General features: G+C 37.5%; 3 protein-coding genes across 4 annotated transcripts; 2 read left to right on the forward strand and 1 right to left on the reverse strand.

Moving 5' to 3' along the window:
• The first annotated feature begins 4,975 nt into the window (after positions 1 to 4,975).
• On the forward strand, positions 4,976 to 8,839 carry LOC145018847 (WEB family protein At3g02930, chloroplastic-like). Its single transcript, XM_078976705.1, has 3 exons — positions 4,976 to 5,321; positions 5,784 to 6,006; positions 6,211 to 8,839. The coding sequence occupies exons 1-3, from the start codon at positions 5,305 to 5,307 to the stop codon at positions 8,671 to 8,673; spliced, it is 2,703 nt and encodes a 900-aa protein (XP_078832831.1). The 5' UTR covers positions 4,976 to 5,304; the 3' UTR covers positions 8,674 to 8,839.
• Positions 8,840 to 12,034: 3,195 nt separating this feature from the next.
• LOC145017780 (histone acetyltransferase MCC1-like) lies at positions 12,035 to 14,335 on the reverse strand. Of its 2 annotated transcripts, none has more exons than XM_078975734.1 (6): positions 14,087 to 14,335; positions 13,380 to 13,566; positions 13,146 to 13,290; positions 12,946 to 13,045; positions 12,617 to 12,845; positions 12,035 to 12,524 (listed from the first exon to the last, which is right to left on the reverse strand). In XM_078975734.1, exons 2-6 carry the CDS (start codon positions 13,484 to 13,486, stop codon positions 12,332 to 12,334), a joined length of 774 nt encoding a protein of 257 aa, XP_078831860.1. In that variant the 5' UTR covers positions 13,487 to 13,566; positions 14,087 to 14,335; the 3' UTR covers positions 12,035 to 12,331. The 2 variants fall into 2 exon arrangements, with proteins under 2 accessions (XP_078831860.1, XP_078831861.1); XM_078975735.1 differs by having other exon boundaries at positions 13,380 to 13,577.
• Positions 14,336 to 22,164: 7,829 nt separating this feature from the next.
• On the forward strand, positions 22,165 to 24,261 carry BPA1 (binding partner of acd11 1). The gene is made up of 5 exons (XM_078973334.1): positions 22,165 to 22,285; positions 23,002 to 23,105; positions 23,199 to 23,274; positions 23,361 to 23,456; positions 23,544 to 24,261. The coding sequence occupies exons 1-5, from the start codon at positions 22,265 to 22,267 to the stop codon at positions 24,057 to 24,059; spliced, it is 813 nt and encodes a 270-aa protein (XP_078829460.1). The 5' UTR covers positions 22,165 to 22,264; the 3' UTR covers positions 24,060 to 24,261.
• Positions 24,262 to 24,340: the final 79 nt, after the last annotated feature.

Genomic DNA, 24,340 nt, shown 5'->3' on the forward strand with positions numbered 1-24,340 from the left:
TATTTGCATGTATAATAGAGAAAACATAGATCCAAGGTATTTAGGGTTGCATGTACACTTAGGAGTGTTAGAATGCTCAAAACCCAACAACTACACCCCATCACAATCTCCTAGTCACTCCCAACGACTTTTGAATATACTTCAACTATCTATAACTGCTCAATCTATACTGCCATTCTGGCACTACAAACCCGGGATCCTTGATCCCTTATCTTGACACTACGGTCCCTACCAGGTCTCACCTGTACTATTATAATCTCACGGGCCTCGACCACGGGTCTCACCCGCCTATAACTTCAAGTGATCTATCCTCCTAGTCTCATTTGTCTAACCACTCTCGCACGGGGCCTCGCGTACGGGTCTCACCCAACCATACTACTGAGCAAACTTGCTCTCAGGTCTCACCTATACTACTACTCACATGTGGGCCTCGCCCACAGGTCTCACCCAGCCACATCCTAGAGCAGCCTCTCCCAATGTCTCACACCTCTAGGGCTATACAGGCAAGCTCCCTACTATCCTCAACTACTACCCATTCTTGATCCCTACCTTGATCACTAGGAGATAAGGGCCTCCCCCCAACTCCGCTAACGAAGCTACTAGGGAATGCTACGAGTTACCTGTAATCTCACAACACCTTCCATGCCAACTGACCGCTAGTAAATGCTACGGCTACCCCGTAGTCTTACAACACCTTCCATCTCTAACTGCTGCTGGAGAATGTCGCGGCTCCCCCGCCGCTCCACCATGCTCTACTTGCTGTCCCTGCCACTAACTATTAATGCGAAAGCATTCTATGCTATCTATCCTCAAGATCTTTATTCTGACTCACTCGAGTCCTACAGGTGATCCTCCAGTCTGAATTCCCAACCACGTACTAACCATCACTATTACACGCACTAACTGATGGGGAGTTTCTCAAACTCCCAACCCTGAATTCTTCAATCCATCAACTGTTGTGCTACTTTTTTTCCTTCTCGAAGATCGTGTACTCATCCTGGATCTGCGTGCTCTTACCCTTGTACACTCGGAGGGTTCTCCCCCACTTTGATCCTGCTTATACCTTGCTGCTAAATGCTTGAGAGGAATTCCCAATCTTCTCTACTATACCACAATAAATCTGCCGAAAACCCAAGCTTGCCATAGCTAGGGATCTAACCGATCCATCACTCAATAACTCCTTTCTGAATCCAGCGAGACACTACTGAGTCCCACATAAGCATGCTATAGTTACTGCATCCTAAGTAACCTTCTCCAATAGGGCACATCCCCTAACTACCATTTAAATATCCAAGGTATGCAAATGACATATAACTAAATCGCAAGCAAGCCGCACAAAATTAAAATACTCATACCAATAATGATGCAAAACCTTAACAATATAATCATGCATAAAGAAATAGAAAACGAAACTCACATACTTGCAATGTCCGATGCTGCTCGCATCTCTATGGTAGTCATCTGAAAAGCCCTGCTTCCTACCACAGGCGCCTCTGCACGGCCCTGACGGCCGTCTGTGATCCTCAAAGTTGCAGGGTCAGGTGCCATCACCCGTCCTGCCGGAAGCAAATTGGGGCACTGGGCCTTCTTGTGGCCCACGCTGATTGTAGTGAAAACATATCAAGTCTGATCACTGTGTGGTGGTAACAGTGCAATCCCTGCTAAAATGACCCTGTGTAGGTTCTCAGAAAGGATAGGATCCATCTAGCTCACTCTAGCTAATTTTCAAGTTTAAGGATGTGAGTTACATTAACTCTCTTATTATGTAGGCATTACTAGTTTTATATTATTGTTTACGAATACCTTAATCCGGTAGAGTGAACTGAAAGGCAAAATGCAGTTTGTTCTCTAGTGAGACAAGCATACAATATTCATTTCCGCATTCTCGATTCGTTAATTGTTCTCATGTATTAAATCACATGTGATTATATGATCTAATCACATATAACTTATATGCACAAGATTCATTTTGTGTTTTCGATTCAATAGTTGTTTTTTGTACATATTAATTGTATGTGATTAAATATATAAAATGACATATGATTAAATACAAGATAACAACTATTGAATTGAGAACGCGAATTTGAATCTTATTCACATACATCATATGTGATTAAATACGTATAATCACATGTGATTAAATACACGAGAACAATTATTAAATCAAGAACACGAAAACAAATATTTTCCACATAAATTGCTCGAGTACTGCAACCTTACACCATAACCATACACCAAATTTGTACACTACAGCCATACATTTTATCCATGCACCACAACCATATATTGCAACCATACATTATAGTGTCTTTGTCGAGACATCACTACTGTAGTGTCAAGACCCTACAACCTTTCTAAATGAAAGATCCAAAGCATAATATACCGTAACAAGCATGACCTTGAACTTTTCCCTTGCAATCTATCCTTGTGGCCACTCCACAACTACCCATGTAGTTGTCGTCATACTCCACAACTCAAGAATTTGATTCCAAAACAAATATATGAGCGGGAACCATATTTAGTTTTTGTAGCGACGATAAGGTTATAGAAAATATTAGGCTCCATAACTTAATAGCACCATAACCAAAGGTCGAGTCAGAGTAATTTCATATGCCACATAAAAGGATCGATATCATACATCTTAAGGTTTGGGTGTCTTGTTGATAAGGGTAAACTACAATCCTTTGACTAATTGATGAAGGTAGATAGCAATATTTGTTGGTATTCTGATAGGGGTGGATCATTAAGCACAAGTATTCCTGTAACCACCCCACCAGATTGCGTCGACATCAATGTCTGAAGGGTGAGCCATATATTCCCTTGGTTTTGGAGTGTATATTCAATATTATAGTCTAGGTGGAACCTACCAGTTGTTCAGCTCAGAACACCACCATTTCATTATTGTTTTTTTTTCTATATGTTATTTTTAAACACATGATAATTGATATAAGTCTAGAGCTCGTCCACTTTGGGTCCTCTACTGTTGGGATGGTCAATCCCGTTGAATGGGGTGCCAAAGTAGCCACTATGATTCAAGAGTTGAAGGGCATATTGTTAGAATGGTCACTCTGGAGGTCGCCATATGTGAGAATGTACCAAAATAGGGCATGGAATGAATATGACTGGACTTGTTACTCCCTTAAACATTACATGCCATTTCTAAGGCTTTACTTATGTGTGACTGCAGTTCTTGTTGCAAGTCCCATGGATAGTACCAAATGATGTTAATTACGTTGGTCCACTTAACTCACTCAAACCTAGTATCACTTGAAAGTAAGGAACTCAATCGTACCTTACCTTGGGGTTTGAACTCAAAATTACATTCCAATGCTTAAGTTAGTTTGTTGGTCGAGATGGCCAATACATTAGAGGTGAAGTGTAGGGTTCATAATGATCTTAGTAAGTGTGGTTTTGCGTTTGAAATTTACGTGGGATGTGATCATACCAACGTGCCACTATCAAGGTAAAACGTAGTCGCACGCTAATGGTACATGTCGAGAAGTGGGCCCAACACGATCCAATGTTGGTTGGAGGCGTTCATGGGAAAATACTCTTGTGAATTCCTAAACACCAACTTTTATGAATGCTTCCGACTATTTAGAAGCGGGGTGCAAAATTGGGAACGGCCCAAATGATGGGGTCCACCACTACTTTCCTTGAACATCCAAGGCAAAGCAATCATAGAAGCTTGAACTTGATGTGGGTTTCCACAATCAAATTACGTATTCATCAACAGAGAATATAACAACGGACTTATCACTAGTTATTTCCATTTTGGAATAGAATAAAAGAACAGTAGGAATGTGCATCAGTCAAACCAAGTGAAAGTGGACAATTCCTTTTTTGGTTGTGTGGGGACAATATGAACAACCTTTTATTTTTATCTTCTACTCCAGCTTCTTACATGCAGTTGCCATTAACCCATAACGTACAAACTAATCAAATTTGTTTGGTGGGTGCACCCACTACCCACTACCCACTACCCTTACACCTTATCTCCATGGACCATCTTCACTCGTCTAAAGTCGAGCATCACTTTATATACATATATACACTGTTGGGGCCAAAACGAAACCACACTCTCACTCTAAATCCCACTTAATCCATCTAGGGTGTCATTTAAATCACTCAACCAAGTTGGAAAATATAATCAAGGCTTGATGTGTAAGACGAAAATATTGTTAAGGAACGAAGGAGGCAAAAGGAAAAAAAAAAGTGTGGTATTTTGATTTGATAGAAGAAGAGATAAATGGGGTGGCCCACCATCACCCTCCCTCCTTCCTTCCTTACTGCTGTACAACCACACCTGTGTAGTAATTTAATAACAATGCTTGGTATTTATTAAACTCAACCAATTATTGATTAGTTTAAACAAAACATATATTTCTTAACCCAAAAATAATATAATATTATATGAGTGATGATTTGTTTTGGAGGCTTTTATTAACTTTGGTAGGTTTCCTCCCTTAAAATCCAAACTTATGTCTAAAAAGCTTAATTTTTTTTTTGAAAAAGAACACACCTAATCAAAGAAAATCTTATAGTCTTCATACCAATTAACAGAAAACCACAAAAATCAAGGGGACATATGACAGAATTGGTCCCTAAAGTCTCGATAATCATTTTGACAAAGCATGTTGCAAGTCAACACTTTTTTTTTTCTGTGAATTGATTGTAGGTTCGTAAGTCTTTTCGATACCAAAATTGTTAATGTTTCAAGTTGTATTTTTTATACGCATCCTAATGTATAATCAACTTTATTTTTTGTTTCTTGTCAGATCATATCTTATCGAAGAAATATTTATGCATTTTAAGTGTGTCTCTTTAAGAAAGTCAAGAAATACAAACCGAAGCCTTAATTTTTATAAAAAATAAAATCAATAAAAATAAAAAGGTAGAATTGTAAAGGGGTCGTAGGTGATAATAGGTCTGGCAAAAGATAAAGAAATATTTTCAGACAAGACAGAGAGGCAGCACGCGAGCGACTGGGTATGGATGTTTGGCTTATGGTACAACCACTAATGCACAACGTACAACCCCATGACGAAAAGACCATTGCACCGACCCTAATGAATGATTAAGCTTCCTCCTCCCCCTCTCCTCTTCGTCTCTAGAAAATAATGCTCTACTCATCATCATATTCATATACTCCTTAACTACCAGTATCAATCTTTCTCTCTCACTGCTGCTCTGGTTGGAGCTGTTAATTATACCAAGATTTTCTCCAATTAACACAACCATATCTGCACCAAAGCAATAGCAAGTGTCGGTGTCGCCATTCTTTCTACCAATTCTAGTTCCATCATGTCTGCTAAATCCAAGTAACTTCCGTTTCTTATCTCTCAAATTGTATTTATTGTTGTTTATTATCAAATCTGGGCTTAATTGCTTGTTTCCATTTTGGATTTACTTCCCGATCCCCCTTCCACTTTACTTCTTTTTTTTTTTTTTTTGGTAATCTTCGACCTCACTCATCAGATCTGCCCGTTTTCTTAAATATTTATTCTACGACGCTTATCCCCATCCAACTTCCGTCTTAGTGTCTACGAAATTTAAAGATCCCACAACTTAGGAGTGGAGATGCTGCTGTGTTTTGTCACTTTCTAGCTCTAATTTGATTTTTTCTTCTGCATTTGGTTAAAGTTTTGTCTTTTTTTCCTGCTTATGTTTGTGCTCACTTAATAGATCGTGCATTGCCTGGTGAACTGGTTGAATGAATGGATCCTAATGTTATCTTCTTGTTATATTCATTAATGTGGCTGATAATGTTGAAATTCTGACAGATCTTCTTCTTCTGAAACGCCTCCCGCCACCAAAATCCCGATTAGCAAAACATCACCGGCAACACCCAGAGTGAGTAAACTTAGCAGGGGAGTTGCCAAATCCGAGACTGATTCACCATCTCCCCTCCAAACCACAAGAGCTTCCGTGGAACGTTCCCCGCGATCTGTTCCTGTAAAGCCTGCCCTAGATCGTCGGTCTCCAAAGACCAGCACCCTTGCAGAAGTAAGTTCAAAAACTCAGCCTCCAGTTCTTTGTTTCACTGTTAACATAATGACATACTTCTACCATTGTTATATTCCCATGGCAATCGTTGCATTCTTTCTACTCTAGCACTTGTTTGGAAACCAAACAATATACAATACCTTTGATCTAATCTGTGGTGGACCCTGTTGCTGATGCACTTTTGTTTCGTATGTGGGTTTCCAGAAACCAGCTCCAAGGGTGGTGGTGCCAAAGGGATCGGAATTACAAGCTCAATTGAATGCACTTCAAGATGATCTCAAGAAAGCCGAAGAAAAGTTGGTTTCTGTTGAGAAAGAGAAAGCAAAAGCCATAAACGAACTGAAAGAAGCCCAGAGATTATCTGAGGAAACAAACGAAAAGCTCAGGGAGGCTCTTGTGGCTCAAAAGAATGCCGAAGAGAGTATTGAAATAGAAAAGTTTCGTTCTGTTGAAATGGAACAAGCAGGAATCGATGCTGCTCACAAGAAGGAAGAACAGTGGGAAAAGGAATTGGAATCTGTAAAAGACCAGCATGCTGCAGATTTGGCTGCACTTGTTTCTGCTACTCAAGAACTTGAAAAAGTGAAGCAGGAATTGGCTATGACATGTGATGCGAAAGATCAAGCACTTACACATGCAGATGATGCAACCAAGATTGCTGAAAACCAGGTAGAAAAAGTAGAGACACTGTCTGCTGAGATTACACGATTGAAGGGAATGCTCAATTCCAAATTCGAATCAGAAGCAGATCAAAGTAACAAAATGGTGTCTGAGCTGAATTTGGAGATTGAAACTCTGAAATCAGAAGCAGAACAGAGTAATAAGCTGGTGTTGGAGATGAAATCAGAGATCGAGACACTCAAGTCAAAAGGTCATGAAAATGACAAATTGGTTTCTGAGTTGAAATCAGAGGTTGAATATCTAAAGTCAGAGGAAGACGAACTAAAATTAGAGATTGATTCTCTAAATGAAGAACTCAAGAAAGCTAAGGTATACAAGGAGAAGTTACTTGATAGAGAAGTGTCATTGGAGGAACTAAACATTGAATTAGAAGCTGCAAAAATGTCTGAATCATACGCGCGTAGCTTAATGGAAGAATGGAAGAGTAAAGTTGAAGAACTAGATCTTCAAGCAGAAGAAGCCAAAAGATTAGAAAGATCCGCATCCTCATCTCTCGAGTCAGTAGTGAAAGAACTCGAAGGGCGTAATAGTCTTTTGCGTAGCTCTGAATCCGAACTTGCTTCTCTGAAAGAGAAAGTGGGGTTGTTGGAAATGTCAAACGTGAGACAACGAGGTGATCTTGAAGAATCGGAAAGGAATCTTCATAAAGCAAGGGAAGAAGCTTCTGAAATGGTGAAGAAAGCTGAAATTCTGAAATCAGAGCTTGAGAATGTGAAAGAGGAAAGAACACAGGCCTTGAACAATGAGAAACTTGCAGCTAGCAGTGTTCAGTCACTTCTAGAAGAAAAGAATAAACTCATAAGTGAGTTGGAATCTTCAAAAGACGAAGAGGAAAAGAGCAAGAAAGCTCTTGAAAGTCTAGCTTCAGCTTTACATGAAGTTTCTGCAGAAGCAAGAGAAGCTAAAGAAAAAGTGCTTTTGAATGAGTCTGAACATGAAAACTATGAGAGACAAATAGAAGATCTGAAACATGCACTTCAATCGACCAATGAGAAGTATCAGAACATGCTTGATGATGCAAAACATGAGATTGACATGCTCATGAACACAATCCAACAATCTAAAGATAACCATGAAAGTGTAGAGTCGGAATGGAAAGAAAAAGAGGTGAAATTGATGGAATGTGTTGAACAAAATAAACAAGAGAATGATTCACTTGAAAAGGAGATAAAGAGGTTAGCTACTTTGCTCAAGGAAACCGAAGAAGAAGCTTATGGATCCCAAGAAGAAAGATCCCAGTTGAAGAATCTTTTGAAGGAAGCTGAATCTGAAGTTGTGTATTTGAAGGAGGTTCTTGGTGAAGCAAAAGCTGAAAGCATGAACTTAAAAGAGAGCTTAATGGATAAAGAAAACGAGTTGCAGAGTCTTGATCATGAAATCACTGAGCTTAAAACACAAGAAGCTGCATCTCTGAAGAAGGTAGAGGAGTTGACCAGGCTGCTTGAGGAGTCAAACTCAAAGGCGAATAATAAGTCTTCCAAGATTGAAGAACACGATGATGTCAGCGACAGTGAGAAAGAGTACGACATGCTTCCAAAAGTTGTGGAGTTCTCTGAACACAATGGTGATGCAAGAGATAAAGTCCCAAAAATTGAACAATCTGAGCAACCTTTACCAAAAGAAATACCTAAAGATGATGTGGCGATTGTGAATGGAGAACATCATAAAGAGCGTCTGAGTGAGAAAGGAGACAGGAATGGAAACGATGATTCTGTTGAAGTCGAATTCAAGATGTGGGAAAGTTGCAAGATTGAAGGAAAGGATTTATCGCCTGAAAGAGAAACAACTCATGATGAATCTTTTGAGGATGAAGTGGATTCAAAATTGGAAAGTGGAGAAGGGTATGATCAGGCAAATGGTACAGAAAATGGTGCCACGTCACCATCAAAGGATCAACAGCAAGTGAAGAAGAAGAAACCCTTCATTCGGAAATTCGGAAGCTTGTTGAAGAAGAAGGGCACAAGCAACAACAGCAGCCAGAAATAGGGTGTGGGGCCAAGTAGTGAAACAGGTATATCTGTGTCCTTGTTTTTTTTTTTTTTGTTTGATACAATGTTTTTTGTTGTTTCATGATTTGAAACGATTACGTATCATCTTTGGAGATCTGTTTGTTATTATTATTATTATTATTATTATTATTTTGTGTATGGTATATTGGTATTATTCCCAGTCTGTCTTGTATGTTGCCTAGAAATTTAATTTGGAAAGGTTTAAGATTTTTGTTGCACATGAAGATGAAGAAAGACAACTCAGATATCATCTACATATCTTGTTCCTGACTTCCTGTTATATTTAATTTGTTATATTTAATATTGATATGATCTGTTAACAGTAAATGCACATGTAGCAACTATTGTTTAATAAATGTAATAATTAATATAACAAGTACACAAACAGCCAGCATGATAAGTCAGATATTATTTAGAGCATGTGGTGGAGCACATGTGAGTTGGGCATTAAAAAGGAAAGGGAGGGAGTATGCTCTGATGCTCGTCGGAAAGTTTTAATGAGAATTTGTTGTGAATGCTTGTAGTTGTACACTCCATTAAAAGCTTCTACCTGTCACTTGTCAGAGTGGAAGGTCATCAAATAGTAAATAGTAAGAAACCCACAAAAAGTCATTGTCTCTTCAATTATTTACATGTTAATATATTGGGATAAAACAAAAAATGACCAAAAATGTATATGCAATATTATAAAATAAAATAAGTTCATAACCAACTTTTATCACAGAATCACCATGTATTTTGCGAAGGGTTCGTCTAAGTCGCATAATGGTCCCACAATACATAACTTCGTAAGATCATCCAGCATGCTTCTCAGATGATTCATCTCTTAAATCTTGTTCGTGTATTTGTTTCGTGAAGACCGGCATATTTTGCAAATTGGTTTTGAATACTCTTTGTATAATCTGGGCCAATCCAAGCATATCGGCCCGGGGCAACAATAAAAAAAAGGGGCACTTTGAAAAAAAAAAAAGTATTCTACAGCAACGGTATCCCATATATTTTTCTTAAAATTAATGATGGTTTAGAAGTGAATTATATTTTTCTAGTTAAAAGTTACTATTAAATATAAACTAAATTAAAAAAAATAATAATAATAAACTATCATCAGGTTCTAAAATTGGGTCTTTTGAATAAAATTTAATTTATAAATTCTTCTTGAGTAGGATTCTTATAAAAATAGATAAATAACTAGCTTTTATTTTATAAGAAAATTAATAGATTTGTTAATGTATAATTAGAAATTTGAATAATTGAAGTGTGTATAAATTAACTGTTCACATTTGTGTGTAAACCAAGATTTGGGACGACACTTATGTAAGGTTTAAAATAACTTTATATATACAAATTACAATAACCTATAATATTATAAATATAAAAAATCATGGCTTGTAGAGAAGAACGAAGGAAGTGTCTTTTCTAATCGTTCTACAATCATATTTGTTTAAAAAACAACACTGCTAATATATAATTATTAACGTAAATCCTTTTTGGGGCCTCAATCAAACGATGGATCCTGGGCCATCGTCCAGCTTGCCCACCCTCACAGGCCGGGCATGTGTATAATATAATTTTATATTTATATGTTAGATCTGTTATGCTAGTCGGCCTACACAACAAAAACCAACAAATGATGGTTGTTTTTGACATAAATCTTGTTTTCATGTGTTTTGCGTAGGTTGTGTTTAAGGTTCGTGAAAGAGTTGGTGTTTGATATGTTATGATTATTTACATGATGCTAGGAGTTTTAAAGATTTCTTGAAGATTTATTTTTGTTAGTGTATTTTTCTTAAAATTCTTTTCAGTTAAGATTTATCTTGATTTGGAATTATTTATTAATTAGATAAAACCTTTAGGATTTATATTGTTTTTTTAATTAAATGATTTCTATCATAGTTATTTTATGATTTCCAGATTATTATAAATAGCTTAATCGTTTTGGAGTTTTAGACACTTTCTGAGATTTAATAAATTTTATGAAAGAATTTGCAAAAATTATGAACATAGATAGTTCTTGTTGTTCTTTGTTACTATTGAATCCAACCATTTTCGATTTATTTTTACGTCATTTGGTATCAGAACCCAACCGATATGATCGGTTGAGGAAGATCCCGTGTGGCTACAAACCATCACAACGCCAGTTATGAAGATGGAGCATCTTATGCTAAAGACCCACAAGATATGTAGATAGAGCCAAAAAAACATTGTGATTGAATACTTACAACGACGAGTGCAACTGTGCAAGAACTCGAGCTGTTGAATCAAGAATTGCCAAGAGAAGAGACTGAATCAGAACAACTACTAGAAGGTCAATTGTTTTTTTGTACCAAGACGAGATCTTCACGAAGGAGGATATCACAATGATTCGTTGAGGAACATTGATTTGAAGGTAGAAAATCCCAAATGCATAGGGTTAGAAGTATACCTCTCAATTTTGTCTGAATCTAAACGAATCTTTTAGGAGAGGAGGATGAAGACGAGAGCATTCCATTTTGTGACATTGATTTCATCTATATGCAGAACCCATCTACGAATATTGACATTTTATAAACAATATTTTATCGGTGTTGAAAATTAATATTTTCTGGGTTTCATATATTTTATAAACATGATACAAAACAAATCATATGTGAAACATCTAGTGAGTACTTTTCTGTTGGGTTTATTTATATTTTTTCTAAAGTGTGGAAGTTTCATGTTTTTTAGAAACCTTGGATGAGAGCTATTCGCGATAAAGGCTCGTGGACAAGTCTTTTTCAAGAGGGAAAAATGATAGGGAGAATTTCAAATAGAACATGAAGATTTGTTTTTATTAGTGTTATTTTATTTTAAGATTTTTTTTTTATTTATTATGAATTATCTCATAATTGGATAATATCTTTAGAATTTATGTTGATTCTCAAATTAGATATAATTCCTATTATAATTAGAAGTCATTTTTGGGTTCCTAGATATTATAAATAAGCTAATGGGTAAACCGACAAATGACAATATGGTTTTATGGGTTTCGCAAAGATAGGCACATCTCACGAAATGTTTTACACACATTTTCAGTCATGCTTTGATTATTTTCATATTTACAAAAGTTCATGAACCAATAGTATTTCGCGAAAGATGTATTAATTTTTCGCAAAACGGTAATTAAACAATGATGAATTACCAAAGGGTTTGTAGCCCTTATATGTTTGTCCTCGTATTCCTTCATAATAAAGAAGCAAATATGCACACAATGAGCAGAATGAAACCAGTCAAAAAAGTTGAATCATATGTAAGTATGCATCAACTTAATCCAGCTTAACCAAACATATGTAACAAGAATTTGAGTGATATACATACAAGACTTCCAAAATAGATGTTTTTATCAATATACTTATGTATTCTTTCATATTCCTCATCAAATCCATGAAACAAACATATAAAACCATGGTGAAATCACATATTCTCTTCTATCTCTTTACACTTAATAGTAGCTAGAAAACACCTCAAACCAAAGTTTACAAACTCAATCCCCAATATTCAGAATCAGGCCCTAACATTCAAGTCTTATTGTTCCGCTTCAAACCAAATTAAGATGATGAAAATGAAACAACACTGTAAAAAGGACAAAGGGGTCAAACTCATGTGTTCTACAATTAAGTTTATACATGATCATTTTCAGGACCCTCTATTGATATGTTTCTCTTGTTTTGTTGTGTCATTGGTAAAAGGGTACCTTTGTCTCTATATTTGACTCTCTTTGGGCCAACATTCTTTTCACCCTTTTTCCATACTCTTGAAGACACCAACTTCAATCCTCTCCTCATGTATGTTACTAGAAGCGTAACAAGCTCTCTGCAGAGTCAACAAATAAACTAATCTTTATCTTTATCATCCTCACTGATTTGACTAAAATACCCTTTTTCACATGAAGAAGTTTTACTTACAAGGGTGAACATGGAGATCGGCCACCATTCACATAGTAAATGAACAGGTATGCATCATAATGTTGGCCATTGATAAAATAAAAGGAATTCAGCCTCCTTACACAAAGGAAGGACATTTTCTGATACAAATGGATTGCAGAATTGTTGTAAGAAATTACATGAAGGTAAACTGCTCTGCAATTTGGCATACTTGAACCATACTTGATCACCTCTCGAATCAGTGAAGTGGCTGAAATGTTTTGAAATAGCAATCTACTTTCAACCAGAATATTCATTCAAGAAAATTTGTCAAAGAAAAATGAAAAGACTGTTTTTAACTTTTTTTTTACCTATACCAAAATTTCTATAAGACTCCACCACTCCTAGAGTCAGAATATAAACTAGAGCCTGATCTGATCTTGATTTGTCATATCTCAGCATATCTTCTATCTACAATGCATAGAATGAGATTAGTTTCCTTGTTTATATAACAAAGAACTTGGCATTACTGATTGCATTAAAAAGATAAAGGTATTTTAGCTAAAATCACCTCACTTTCTTTTGCCATAATGATTCTTGCAGTGACAAATCCAATAAGTTCATCACTTTCACCATTAGGACGATTTCGGTCAACTGCTCCCCAAGAAACTATATCGTGACCATGAACAACATTGTGGAAGAATTCAATTTCATACCTAATTACAAGTTTCATGATTGAATGAGTAAATTTCAAATAGTTTGTTGTCAGGATATGTCGTTTAAGAAAAGAAAGGGGTCTTCTAACCTGATGGGAAACAGATCGCTATGGATTTTTACAAGAACATCTAGATCAGTGGGTTGTATAGGCCTGTAAGAGATGGATGGATGGCGGGGTGCTCTCAAGTTCATCATTGAAAATACCCAATAAAAGTTTGATGCGTGACACCATTTATGTCACTCAACCAAAAGGGGCCATGCAGCAGTCATTGAAACTAGCAGATAACTTTCCGTGTTAGCAATTTTGCAAAATCATGCATATTCAAAGACAAAATGGTGAATCACTAAGTGTTAAAATGGGAATTAGTTGCATAGAAGGAGTAATTGGAATTGTAAGCGGAATCATATGATGTCGATCTAGTTGAAAAATCCATGAAATTAGTTAAGCTGATCATGCTCCCAAACAAAGCACTCTTCCATCAATCCTAAATGATATACAAACAAGAAAGTATGCGTATAACAAGAAAATGATTCAAAAAGTAACAAATACCAAACAGAATGAGCTGTGATCCTTGAGATTAGTTAGTGGTTATTGTTGGACATAAATGAGTAAAAGTTTGCCCCAATTGACAAGTGTTGATGGCGGTTGGCGGAGATTATTGATGGGTGAAGGGGAAATCGAAATGGAAAGATTAAAAATCAAATCTTTAAGAAAGAAACCCAATCAAATGATCAAAAAACTAAAACTGAAAGTAACAATGATCAAGATCGAATTGAAAGTGTAAGGGGACTTACCACATCGTTAAGCGGCGAGATTAGGTCGAATTAAAGATGGTGTCGTCTTGTTTATAAGTAGAAAGGAGATGGAGGGAGGAAGGGAGGGATCGCAGAAGATGGGAAATTGGAAAAGTTGGAAGAAAGGAATCTCGAATGTGAGGAACAGGAACAGGAACAAGAACATGAACAGGAACAGAGGGAGAGTTCGGTCGGGTCAATGACTCGGTTTTTATAAAAATTAAGAAGGGAATCCCAAGACCCAAATTTTCACTCTTGAGTGGCAAGAGAATCCGTTTATATAATTATATTTCTTGTTTTTGATACGTGCAACTCATTAAATAAGTAATAAATACCCAAATAATCATTTAATAACCATCGTCAATGTAATAGTATTTCATTATGTAATAGTATTTCATAATATTGTAATATAGTGTAAAGGATAATATGGTTTTAAGCTAAAGGGAATGGTGTTATGTCTTTAATTTTTGTTGTCACATATATCCCATGTGTTGCGTCCAAGTTCCTGTGGCTTCGCGTCACTTTAGTAGTATATAGGGTCTAGTCTGATGCCTGGTTTTAGGCTACAATAGAAAAGATATTAGAGCGATTCCGAACATGACCCGAAACCTCTCCAAAGCTTAAAAGTATTTTTGTAAGATACATAAGAGAACGGAAGGTAAAATCTTAAGTATAATCTATAAGGAAGTAATGATTATTTTTCACCTGGTTTGCTCATTAGACCTCGGTTTATCTATGAAATTTATAGGGGATCTTACGTTGGTTTTCAAACGGGAAAGTACATCAATACAAGTTGATATGCATTTATTGATGTGTCTTTTCCTTTGATTCCCATGTCTGCCAATCAAAGTGTCGAATCCTGATGACAAGGGGTTGTCGTCTTGGTCCGTTCCGGTAGAAGACCATTGTGACAGGTCTTGGACACGAGTCAGCGAAGACATATGTCATTAAGCATCCTTAGTTTTAACTTAGGTGTTACCTAAGTCCAAAAATATTTATTGTCTCGTTCACATCTCCTTCCGTTCGGACAGTGAAATAAGAGGGTCTAAAGAGGCATTAACTTCTTCCGAAGGTCAGTACGCCCGACGTACTCATAGCGTACGCCCAGCGTACTCGGTTAGGGTCTAAAACCACCAATCTTCCGAAGTCCATAACTTCTTCGTTCTAAGTTCGATTTCGACGTTCTTTATATCCACAAAAAAGGTAATGATGAACTCTACAATTTTATCAACTTTCCTTTGTCTTACAGCTTCCCGAGCTTAAATCCAAAATTCATAAAAGGCCCGAACTATCACTTTACCGCTATACCTTTGGGCTTCAAAACGCGAACTGGATACTCGGTACCTATAACCTTCATTATCCACCATCCAACGACCCAATTTTCACGTCCAAAAATTTCGTTTTTAAAACATTACTTTAGAAAATGTTAATAAATAAAAGCATTGTTTGACCAAACTACATCACAACATAAACCATGTTCAAAAGTCAAGTCATACAACCAATCGAAACATCAGAGTATAAATCCCGGGGAAATCTAGTAAATGCGGAAACCAAAATGTGTGCATGATGTGCCGCTACCGAGTCAGCTCCTTCCCCTTCGATGAAGAGGTACCTGAAACCAAAACTGTAAACTGTAAGCACAAAGCTTAGTGAGTTCCCCCATCGCACCACATATCATACATACTGCCAGGCTATTCTGGGGTGCCTGACTACCCGGTACGGCCATTCTAGGGTACCGACTACCCGTGCCAAGCCATTCTGGGGTGCTGACCTACCCATGTCGAGCTATTCTGGGGTGCTGACTACCCTTCGGTCCTAACAACTGAACCTCAGGGACTATTTCACCCCTACTACTACCATCACATATATCATAACACAAACGTAATATCAGACATATTTGGGGTGTCTAACCACCCTTCGGTCCTAGCAACCGAACTCTACTATTATCACATACAACATATCATGCCAACATATAACATATTAGGTAGTAGCAAACCTAGATGATATCACAAAGACAATCATCTAACATACAACTCCTACTGGTGGGCTGGCATTGTGGCCTTAGACCCACCACTACTGGAAGGCAACTCACCTCGGAGTAGCTGCTGATCTTCGTGGGAATAGTCTGACTGCTGCTGTTGCTGTTCCGGAAATCCTCCGGCTGTATTCCCACCAAACACTTAGTCAAAAACTGCTAACTGACCTTTGGGTAAAATGACCATTTTACCCCTAATCATGCCCTAAGTCAAATGTCAGAGTCAACTTCCAGTTGACCCGACTCGTCGAGTTGGCTCGCCAACTCGCCAAGTCCATGTCCAAACGATTGTCCTGAATTCTGTTTCTACTCGTCAAGTTAGGCGTCGACTTGACGAGTTCTCCTTCCAAACTAATGTTCAAGTCCTTCATCCTACTCGCCGAGTTGTATGAACAACTCGCCGAGTTCATCTTCATCCGATGAACAAGTTATACTGTGACTCGCCGAGTTGTATGAATAACTCGCCGAGTCTGATCTTGATCTAAGGAGATTGCCTTGAACTCGCCGAGTCTGGGCATCGACTCGCAGAGTTCCACAATGGGTGAGTTTTGGCTTCCAACTCACCGAGTCCCTCCTGGACTCACCACACAACTCGACATAACAAAAAGGGGACAAACCCGGAGACTCGCGACTAGACTCGCCGAGTCAGATGAGCGACTCGCCGAGTCCGCTCCATGCAAGAGCTAAAAATACGATTTTGCTCGAATCCAGTCCATGCCATTCGTAGATCTGGGCTCCTAGAGCATGAATAACACGTAAAGTTTCCAACTTTACGTGTAAATATCCATCTATGGGGTTTTTAGGGTTCAAAATGCACCAAAAGAGTAGATCTAAGGTTTATATGCAATATGGGCTCATAAAGGTAGTAGATCTGAGCTACTGGAGCTCAACTATGCTTAGATCTAGGGACCAATCAACTTATTTCGAAATATGATGCACATACAAGCTTGGAAATGAGCCATGAAGGACTTTAATGGGGCCATAAGCATGGAGACAAGGGGGAAAACGAGCCATACCTTAGATATCACTCTGAAATTGCTCACAAGTGCTTGACCTCATCTTCTTCTTCTTGATCTCCTTCCCTACTCACTCCAATCTTCAAGAGGACACGCCAAATGGCTTCAAATCCACAAAACAAGGCTTAGAACGAGGTATATGGCTCTTAGGGTGAATGGGGGCTGGCTTGGGGGCGGAAAGGGGGATTAAATAGGGTGAAAACCCCTGAAACTTAGGGTTTCATCTAACAGCAGTGACTCGCCGAGTCGCCAACTTAAACGTGTCCCGGGTCCCGTCCTGTAACGCCCATAGATCGGGCTAGTCAATTTAGAGGTAATAGGGGTTGAAAATGACTTTTCGACAAAAGATTATTTAAAATAAATAATCTTAACCAAGTTGTAGAATATATCACAAGGTTTCCGTACATATAAAGAATGCCGAAATCCGAGCTATAACGAAGAAGTTATGGCTCGTCGAAGTTTCGCGACGGAACCGGCAGGGTACCAGGAAGCGTAAATAGTGAATTTACGATGGAGGACTTTTTAGCCTTAGTGATAAAATGAAATTCGTAGAATATGTTAAACTAAGAGCGTCAATAAAAAGAACGCCCAAATCTGACTTCGTATGAGGAAGTTATGATTTTTCTAAGATTCGGCTTAGCAGTGTACAACTCGAAACTCGAATTTTAGTTCGAGCGGTTTTTGGCTTACACGACCTAAATGAGATTTGAATATCTCATTAATAGGAACTCAACGGTAAAAAGACAAACGAAAACGGAGTCCGTATGAAGGAGTTATGAGTTCTTCGCGGTCATTTAACAGTCTAAACGCCTCCTACTGTTAAATTTGAGATCGGTCAAGAATTACCCAACGGAGTCTATACGAAAGTTGTAGATCTTGATTTTACCTACGCATGGATATAAAGAGCGTCGAAAACGGAGCTCGTATGCGAAAGTTATGATTTTTCTATGTTTGAAGGCTGATACGCGATAGGGGGTGACGTGGCACCACCAGAATTGGACACGTGGCACCATCAGAAGGTTGCCACATGCACCAAATCGGCGAGTCATGACTCAGACTCGGCGAGTCCACCAGTCAGGCCTCCTATAAATAGAGGTGTCGGGCATTCACTTCTCTTCACACCTCTCCAACATTCTTTCTCTCTCTAAACTCTCTCTCTAAGCTCCCTAACCCCCCTAAAAGCCTAGGTAAACCCCCTAGCACCCGAAGGAAGCCCTGAGGCTCCCGTAGTCCGGAGAAAAGAGCCTTTCGGCTCGGGAACGCTGCTCCAGCGAAGCCCGGTTTTGCGAAAAACCCGCTGTAAGTGAGCTACGCCTACGCTAGTTTTAATATAGCTTCTAATTAATTATAGTAACATTATTAGGACCTTAAAATAATTACTTGGGCTATTATTATGAGTTATATTGAGTGTTATTTAACGCTTATATGATAATAATAATAATAGCTAGACTATTAATTAGTCACGGTTATCGTTAGACTAAACCCTAGTGGTATTGGTACTAGGTTTTATCGAAGGAATTTGTTTTGAGAATATCGAAGCGTTGTCCGAGTGCTGAGTCACCACCTTTCAAGTGAGTGCATAGTCCCTTTCATCTTACACATAGATATGAAGTATTTTAATATAAATTATGTGCTATGTGTGCATATTGTCTAAATACTTGCTGTCTATGCTGAGTGAAAGATTTTTATACATGTTTTAAATGATTTAAACTGTATACGTATTTTATATCTACAAAATGTGTTGGGTAAAACATGGGTAGATGAAATAGTTGTTTTGTGATAACATGATGGGAAACATCAATGTTGTCAGTGATCCAGTCATCTAGTGGAGTATAGATGATGACCATGGGCGATACTAGACGGTCCGGTAGAACGCTAGTAAGCTCGTAACTTGTAGGTGTTTTTGAACTAGGTGCTCATTAGGTATTTTGAACTGAGTGTATTCATTACATATCTTTGAACTAGGTGTGTTCACTAGGTATTTTGAACTAAGTGTGTTCACTAGTTACTTTTGAACTAAGTGTTTATCAGATGTTTCGGACTACGTGTTCACCAGATATATTCTATAAGTCTTGGTAATGATGGACTTCATGTCGATTCCTTAGGATGATCCTTAGGAATAAATAAACGAGGAATAACTGATTCTTAGGGTAGATCCTTAAGACTAAAGAAGATAATGGGGATGGGTAATTGGGTTGATTGTTTCATTGTTTAAACATAATAATTATACTATTGTGGGTTGAAAACCCTATGTACTTACCAGGTTTCCCAACCTGACCCACTCAGTTTATTTATAACACAGGTGTTGATACGAAGTCACTTTACACTGAGAGATTTAAAGAGATGTAGATCACTAGTGTAAATAAATGTAAGTTCTGTTTATGCTTATGTTTATGTATTAACGATGACATCCCAAACGTTTTGAAATGAATAAAATATGTTTCTTCAAAAATGTTTTAATAACGTATTTATCATGTTTTTCTGGGAACAAATTCCGCAACATTTTTATTAAAAGAAGAACTCTGATTTTTATAAAGCATAAACAAAAAAATCGGTCTTTTCTGGCCGTGAAAATGGGGATGTCACACGTCCCTACTCGGCGAGTCGGACCTATGACTCGCCGAGTCCAAGGCTTAAAAAGGAAAATACTCAATTAAGATTTACATACCAGGAACCAGGTGTTACAGTCACAAACTTTAAAGATCTAAACTTTATGCATGAAAATGAACAAAAAGTGACATATATGAAAATTAGCAAGATCTATGAAACTAATGAGCAAGTTTGAAGCTTTTTACTCACAAAGGTCCAGAAATGATGTAATTTTGTTGGATCTATGCTTGAATCCTTCTTCCATACACTTTTCCACCACCTTGTTCTTCAAGATCCCACCTTCTAATGGAGAAATAAGCTCATAAATGATACCAGTGCTCAAAATAATTTATAGGAGGATAGAGTTTCGAGTTAGAGGCTCAACGGGGTGGAGGCTCATGATAGTAAGGACCCCCACAATCCTATCTAATTACTTTTAACTTAAAACATACCGAACTAAATTCCTTATTCCAAGAAAGAAGTCTGAAACACCCGTTTTACCCTTTAACTCCAAAAACATAAAACAAGGGTTTGGATCGTATAACCAATATTATCAATATCTAATAGGGTCTAAACCTATTCCTTTGAAGCCCAAGGCCTTTACTTTATCAATTTATTGTCCACAATCACAAAATAAGAAACTTCTCAAAACATGATATTACACTGCAATTCCTTCTTTTGATGTTACATTTCCCCGCCTACTCTTTTCATCGAAGAGGTGCGCCTTTCTCATATTAGCCCTAACGGATTTCGAAAGCTTATGTGTTTTCTTATGTTGAGCAAAGCTTTAGGGTTTGAACCAGATGTCGAAAATTTTCACTATATTTATTGTACTACTTCAATTAGAGACTGGATAACCTTTTCAATTAGACAGGTGGTCATGGACATCTGTCACGATTTATTTGATTCCATCAAATATTAGAAACATGAGTTCTTCTTCGTGGATTTATCAGCCTTTCCATTTCCCATGGCGTTAGGGAAAACCACTAAGCGTCCCTTATACCCCAGGCCTGAGATTTCATCTGAGAATATGGTGCGTTTTCGGGCTTTATCTAATCACAACATCAAGTGGAAGATCTGAAGGAAGTTTACATAGGCATAACATATTTGAGCCCTGATTGGGAGAGCCGAAAGAAAATGTCAGTCCTTGTATTCGAGGTTTAGAAGGTTCCCCTTATTTCGATATTGAGGAAATAGGTCTCATAAGTTGGCTTAAAGTTGAGGAAGATCCCCCTTGGGCACCCAATTTGGAAAGTCATCAGACAACAAGCTCGTCGATAATTTAACCTTATTGACCTGATGTTTAATCATTAAATCTTCGATATATTCAAGGCACTAATCGAAATTCTCATACTCCATAAAATCCTAGAGTTATTCCAAAGTAAAAATCAAAAGCCCTAAAATCGGTTCCATATAGAACTATTATGAACAAATATCAGATAATCTAACTTTATTGAACTGGAACCATCTGCAATAAGGCGAATAAAAAATCTGTTCAAGCTCAGATTTACCATTACATGGAAACGATGCATCGAGGAAAAAGAAGTGAACCTTTTCACCTGGAGTTGGAATTCGGCGAGTGAAGTCAAAGGAAGAACCTAATAAAAATCAAAACCTAAAACGATAGTTGGTACTTTATCGGGGTGGGAATGAAAAAGCATACTTGAGCTGATGATATCAAACTATGTAATCTAATCATAAACCACAAAAGACGATAAATAATTAAATTCAACACTTTCGATTTATAATGATGCCCGAAATCTATGATGTTGAGACCTTTTGGATTATCGGAAGGTTTATTAAATCTAACAGATGTGGTGGTAGAGGAGAAGAGTGCTAGAGAGAAAGAGGTATGGAAAAAGGCGAACGAAAAATCACCTTAGGATCAAATCAATTAAGCGGTGAAGGCCATAAATCAGTGCAAGGAACATAACATGTGTGAGTAACCGGTAAGCAAACGTGATGGCAATGCAAATACAAGGCCCAACTCCAAGTAGCAATTCTATAGAGAAAACCAAAAAGGGTTCCACATTTATCAATTTTGAAAAAGTAAAAGACTAATTCTATCAAATCCAAATATTTACTGTTAATTTTCTCAAAAGGTTCAGGACGAACGAGAAAAATAAGGCCTTTATCATTATTATAATTTTTTATTTTTAAATAAAAATATATAATAAAAAAAATTAGGTCACGTGCAGCTGTCCACTTAGGGACCAAGAACGCAAATTACCTCAAACCATAGGGACCATTCGTGTAATTTACTCTTAATCTAAATAAAATTAGCCTTTTTTCCATAAGACGACGTTAGTTATAAACGGGTCTATCCAACCCGTTATCAGATTACAAACGGATCCACCCAACCCGTTATCAGATTACAAACGGATCCATCCAACCCGTTATTGTGTTACAAATAGATCTACTCGACCCGGAACCTAGTCTACAAAATCTGATTGCTGTTACTGACACTGACATCAACCTCCTTCCGATAACCTCTTTTCCCCCAATAAACCACACCTCTATCATCATCACCGTCGTCACATGGCCGCTGAATCCATGTCGGTTAGTGCTTTCCTGATCTTTCTTCTCTTTCATTCATTTCCACACAAAGTCATGTCTTTATTTGATAATTGATTCAATTTCTTGTTCTATGAATCAAGTGATTTTGTTTATATTTGTTTCTTAATCGCCCGTGGATGCATCTTTCACTGTTTCTTAGTTACTCAGCCTGGATCGTATGTAATCACAAGAAATTTTATCTTCGCCACGCTTATTCTCCCGTTTCCGTGTCATATTTTCATATCCCCTCTTCATGTTCTGGGATTCATCCATTTTATTAAGCAGAGGGTCTTTTCTGTACTTGAATGAAAGTGCTTTTGTTGGACGAGTAATATATGATAGTTTTCAAGAGTACAGAGTTTATGTTGTTCATGGCTACAACTTCATAAATACCATACAAAAAACCAATATTCAGATAGCTATTTTTATCATAGTTTATGTGCTTTAACAATACTGTAATCAACTGTAGGAATTTGATGCCATATGGCTTTAGTTTCATAGGGAACCAACATACTGATGCTATTTGAATGCACATGTATCATTGATTCATTGATCTATTGATCTTCATTTCCTATTTGGATCAGTGGAAAAGCTTCTATACATGCCTATGCATAAAACAACTATGTCAATTTGAGTATATTGCATCAGCCATGTAAACAGTTCTATTCTTTATTTTATTTTTGTATCATGTCGATCTGAGTCTATTCTTATCTTGACAGGTAAGAACTGTGAAGGTCATCAATGTTTCCTTAAGTGCTTCCGAGCAAGACATCAAGGAATTCTTTTCGTTTTCTGGTGATATTGAATATATTGAGATGAAAAGGTTATTTCCCACTTTGTTAGGGTTTTTAAACATAGGTTTTTCTTTTTCTATAAATTATTCTAAAGAAAATCCATGTCATAAACACCATTTCAGTGAGAATGAGCGAGCTCAAAATGCATTCGTCACTTTCAAGGAGCCTCAAGGTGCAGAGACTGCAGTTCTACTCTCGGTATATACAAATCTTGATTATCTTGTACACAATTCTTACAATTCATAAGAGTACACTCTTCCACCTTCTGGTTTTGATGATTTCAGGGAGCAACCATAGTTGACCAATCTGTTACCATTGTTCTTGCACCAGAGTACACTCTCCCTCCTTTTACAACTACACTTTCAGATCAACAAAACACCGTATGTTCTTTTTGTTATTTTATCATCAAGAATGCGTGTAAATGTTAATATTATCTGATATTTGATATAATGTGGTTCATAATTTAGGCAACAGGGGGGCAAGGTGTGGGAGGTGCTGAATCTGCTGTTCAGAAAGCAGAAGATGTTGTGAGCAGTATGTTGGCAAAAGGTTTCATACTGGGAAAAGATGCAGTAAACAAAGCCAAATTGTTTGATGAGAAAGTCCAGTTTACATCAACAGCTGCAGCAAAAGCAGCTACAATAGATCAGAAGATTGGTCTAACTGAGAAAATCAACCTGGGGACAACATTAGTGAATGAGAAAGTGAAAGAGATGGATCAGAAGTTTCAGGTGTCTGAAAAGACAAAAACGGCCTTTGCGACTGCAGAGCAGACTGTAAGTGTTGCGGGATCTGCAATTATGAAGAACCGGTATGTGCTGACTGGGACCGCCTGGGTCGCTGGAGCTTTCAGCAGGGTGACGAAAGCCGCCGAAGAAGTGGGACAGAAGACCATGGAGAAGGTGGCGGTGGAAGAACAGGCGGCAACCAGGACTACTCATCAAGAACCACCGCCTACTTCTACACACCCTACTACTAGTTGAACAAGAACACCACATCATCAGGTCTTGTTGCTTCAATCAAGTGTTGGGCTGTAGATTATGCAGGATTTATGGATTTTATTGTTATGAATTTTCTGTTTTTTTTTTCATGGATTTTATTGGTTTAGGAGCTGGTATATGAAAAAAAAAAAAACACAAGTAGTTGCTTGATATGTTTAATCGTATAATTTGGTTACGTTTTATATTTTTTTTTTATATTTTAGCAATATATCTTGTATAATTCTCCGTTTTAGCAATCAATTCTACTTTCAAGTGTAAAATAA

This window comes from Lactuca saligna, chromosome 9 (assembly GCF_052625555.1).
Source record: "Lactuca saligna cultivar CGN05327 chromosome 9, ASM5262555v1, whole genome shotgun sequence".
NCBI lineage: Eukaryota > Viridiplantae > Streptophyta > Magnoliopsida > Asterales > Asteraceae > Lactuca > Lactuca saligna.